The sequence below is a fragment of the Odontomachus brunneus genome, unplaced genomic scaffold, assembly GCF_010583005.1.
Source record: "Odontomachus brunneus isolate Ranch 3 - 2012 unplaced genomic scaffold, Obru_v1 Obru_scaffold_196, whole genome shotgun sequence".
In the NCBI taxonomy this organism is placed as follows: domain Eukaryota; kingdom Metazoa; phylum Arthropoda; class Insecta; order Hymenoptera; family Formicidae; genus Odontomachus; species Odontomachus brunneus.
This window is the reverse complement of record NW_022639646.1, coordinates 107648-112107: the sequence shown is the minus strand read 5'-3', so window position 1 is coordinate 112107 and position 4460 is coordinate 107648. Positions and strand designations below refer to the sequence as shown.

Below are 4460 nucleotides of genomic sequence, written 5' to 3'. Positions count from 1 at the left end.
CATAGATATACTTTACCTATACTTTACATTCTCCACGGATCATGAACGACTGATGACAACGACGACACTTAGTGTGTTTATAAACGTAGAGAATCGGGTGATCGGGTCTTGACTTCAACATCGAGAAGACACTATGTCGTATTTTACTATAATGCTATATATACTTATTTACTTACGCTAAACGATAAAATTTATACTTTTCTTTGTTACTTTTCTCTGTTTTATATATTAAAGGAAAACAAAAAATCTAACAAAATATGTGAATATAGTGGTTTTATTTTCAGTATATATGTGTAAATTTGGTTTAATAATGATTTGAAAATTTCTTGAAATGCAGTTTAGGAAGTAGCTAAGAGTCTGATGTACTTAACTTTTGACAACTTATCAAGATATATACTCACTGGACTCATTTAGAGCTTTGGAATCCAATACTGTATCGAGAAAAATGTATCCAAATCATATGGTAACGAAGAACGAACTCAATTTCAAAACGATTTGCTAACAATCTTAATGATTTAGTTAATTCGTCTTTTTGCATATTTTCTGTGTACAATATATTCTTTAGAAAACTATTCAAAATGTCCAATATTATTAGGTCTTTTAGGTATATCTAAAACGTATTTTTGACATTTGTGCTATTTATGTGTTCTTTGTGCGATGCATTAGTGGAACTTTTATCTAAGTTAGTGTAGACTGGAATTTATTAGATGCGCCACAATTCACAATTTCGAAGTTACAACTTTTCAGACATCTAATTGTTGTGATTGTTGATATAAACATAATAAAAGCAATCTTCTCCTATGTGTTAATGCCTTCCACTATCCTGTTAATAATATATTTCGTCTTTAGGTTCCGTGCTCTCGTACGTAAATACTACTTGTTAAATTGAAGTACGTTACATTTTATTTATAACTATTTTTCACTGGAAATTGCAGGATAATTATTATACAATATATCATATGAGTTAACTGTCATAGGAGAAAAAAAAGTCGAAAGGGTGATATATGTGTGCAACGAATTAATGCAAGTGAAATAATTTATCATAATAATGCTTACAGTTTTTACACAACTATTACTGCATCTAGAGCTTTGAAAATTTCAACATTTGTTTCCTTTTATAATCCGCAAGATCAGAGTTCATCATATTCATGTTAAAATTTTATTCAACCAGCTGTATTTCTACAAATTATTGCATAGGCTCCGTTTAATCATTATTTGTGATTTGTTTCTTATTAAAATAAACTATACTCTTTCATAAAGAGTTATATAGGAACAAGAAAACAATTTCAATAAATAATAATAAAAATATCTACTTGGCTTTTCATAAAATAATACAATGCCCATTTACAAGTAGAAAAAAAGAAGGTTCATAATATACAATATCAAAGTATATTATCAAGCAATTATTACTATTTATGGCCCAATTCATTATATTGGGTCACTACAATAATATCAAAGCAAATATTTCAATTATATATATATATATATATATATATATATATATATATATATATATATATACTGAATTTTATACTGAAAATTACAAGATAACTATCTTAATAATATATCACACAAGTCAACTGTTACTGGGGAGAAAATGGAGAAAGTAATTACGTGTGCGTAACAAATTAATGCGAATAAAATCAATTATTGCAAGATCAAAATTTATCATATTTATGTTATACTCAGCCAACTGCATTCTTACAAATTATTGTGAAGATTCCACTAAGCTGTCAAAGTTGTGTCAAAGTTGTGATACACTTAATTATTATATATATAGTATATATATTTAATTACATTTAATTATATATATAGTATATATATTTAATTACATTTAATTATTATATATATAGTATAATCCGTTTATTATATTATTTTACTATTCCATAAAAAAATATGTAGGAAGACAAAAACAGTTTTTCAATAAATACCGTAATAAAAATATTTATTTAATAGATAAAATAATACAACACATATTTATTTAATAGATAAAATAATACGATACACATTTACAAATAGAAAACAGACGTAGGTTTATAATATACACTATCAAAGTGTATCATCAAGCAGTGATTTACTACTATTATGGTAGAATATTTACTATTTATGGTACAATATTGCGTCATTATAATAACATCAAAGCAAATATCTTTATCATTATATTAAATATAACTTCTATTACTAAGTTAGATCTAATATTATTTATAATTGCAGATATTATACTAGATGCAAATATATAATATTGATGATTACTACATTAATGTTATTCATATTCTTCAATACGTCTTTAATCTATTTATTGCCTCTAATATCTAATCATCTAACAAATTTAATACTCTGTTCTTCCAAAATAGCGGAAATGGTAGGATATTTTCTCTAATTGTGTCTTCCGTTGATTAACAAGAAATGCAATTTTACGTTTCTCCTCCTTTGTGAATTTTTGACTTGATGTTACAAATTCTATTATCTGCAGAAAACAATTTCGACATGTACAGATAATGTACGGATAATGTAAAATCGTAATTGATGGAAAAGAGTAACCAGAATTAATCACAGAATATATTAATAAAATATCGGAAAGAAGTAAGATCTAACTATGAAATTTTACCTCTTTAAAATTATCCTTGGAATATAATTCCATAACGGTGACACCCAATACTGTGATTGGAGACATACTACCCAAAATACTGTGAATAAAACAAATAAAATTTATTAATACTAAAATATAATTTGATTATAAACTGCATATATATATATATGAAAGAAATATTACGTTGACGTTAAGTTATCATAATTCTCTAAGATATGCATCAGCACAGCATTCTTCCTTGCATGTTTCTTTACAAAAGAACGATATGCTGCCATAATAATCTCATATGACATCTCTAGATCTCTACCGTCATGGTTTGATATCCTTAATTCCTCATATTTTAATTTCCATAAAAATTCCAAATAAGCAAGGAGTGCATGTTCATTTTCAGTACATGCCAAATACGTTAAATGCTCTTGAGTATAGTTGCCAGAATTTTTATCTAAAAACTGACGCCAAACCTGTAGATTTGCTTCCATCAAACCACCACAATATAACCATTCCTTCCACCACGGTCGAATTCTATGACATACATCAGAAACACCTCACTCAAAAATTCTTTATTCAAAAGTTTTCTCCAAACTAATACTATGATATAGCATGCAAGATGCAAAAAAAATTGAAGTTATCGTTACTAATAAAGTGAGGTACACGCACATAGAGGAAAATTTGTTGAGATAAGTCAGTACAAAAGTGGCCGTTTCCCTGCATGACTTATGGCCGAATTTACAAGCCCACTTTAATCCTAATAACCTTAAAGATTTGATCATATTGTCTTCCTCAATGTTTTCAATGAATCCAATCTTCTCAAGAAGACTATCCAAAATTTCTAACACATATGACTGCATATATAAAAAAAATATAAATTTTTAATTGCTTGTCGTTCGTAATGACGCAACATATATAAATTTCTTGAATGCATACAGTGTAATTATTTTGTACTTATTATGTATTATATTTGGATAATATATTATATACCCAAACCACTCGAGAGACATTTTCAAATGAAAATGCATGTAATATACTGATTCATATATATATACGAAAGAATATTTTACAACTTGCCTTGAATTGTTCACTTGCTGGTAATTCAAAGTACTTCGACATGTACATTAAAATATTAAACATAGGGTACCAGGCTACATAATGCCTTTCCCTTCTTAAGTATCTAATCAGACGTACGAACACAGAGACTTGGAGTTTATTATTTGTCACAAAATAATACGCATCATCAATTAATTGAGCGCGATTCAAAACATTAATTTGGGTATAATTATGAAAATTTAAGTAAGTACAGATTTTGTCCCAGTTTCGGTAATCGTAATTGACGCGATAATATCCTGCAATTAAAAAGAAAATTAGCTTGTCGTATTAAGCTATTATATCATATTCTTTAGTCGTATTTATTGAGGACTCGTTCGTTAGTTCTCATGTCTCTTTCGAGAGCATAATAAAAAAAGATTCGAATCTTCACGGATATCATCAAATATAAAATGTTATTTAACTTAAAGTAAACGTAAGGACATAGATAATCAGCGATAAATACTCACCAGTATATTTCATATTAACTATTATGAAATCATTAATATCCAATTTACTGATATATATATCATAAGGCTTGATACAATAAAATAAAATTTTCGATGTAACATTCATGAAAGTAAAATTTGATATCTTGAGACAAGTTATAGGTATTTTCCAATTCGTTTCGTTGAAATTATATGCTGAAAGTGTTGCAAACCCATTATAATCACAATCGACTTTCAACTCAGGAAAATGCCTTTTTGTCATCCATGTATCCATTATTTCAGTTATGTTGTAGAGCAATTTGTCATTATTTGTTAAGGAACTTTGCACAATAGCCCAGAAA

The 4460-nt window shown here is 27.4% G+C and overlaps 2 protein-coding genes across 2 annotated transcripts in view; both read right to left on the bottom strand.

The window, feature by feature from the left end:
* The window catches only part of LOC116851891 (glutamyl aminopeptidase-like), a 13095-nt gene that overhangs the window by 3620 nt on the left and 5015 nt on the right, over positions 1-4460 (bottom strand). The gene's annotated exons all lie outside the window — the stretch shown is intronic.
* LOC116851923 (aminopeptidase N-like) lies at positions 1929-4452 on the bottom strand. The gene is made up of 6 exons (XM_032831853.1): positions 4141-4452; positions 3656-3930; positions 3248-3432; positions 2774-3112; positions 2609-2687; positions 1929-2467 (listed from the first exon to the last, which is right to left on the bottom strand). Exons 1-6 carry the CDS (start codon positions 4391-4393, stop codon positions 2330-2332), a joined length of 1269 nt encoding a protein of 422 aa, XP_032687744.1. The 5' UTR covers positions 4394-4452; the 3' UTR covers positions 1929-2329.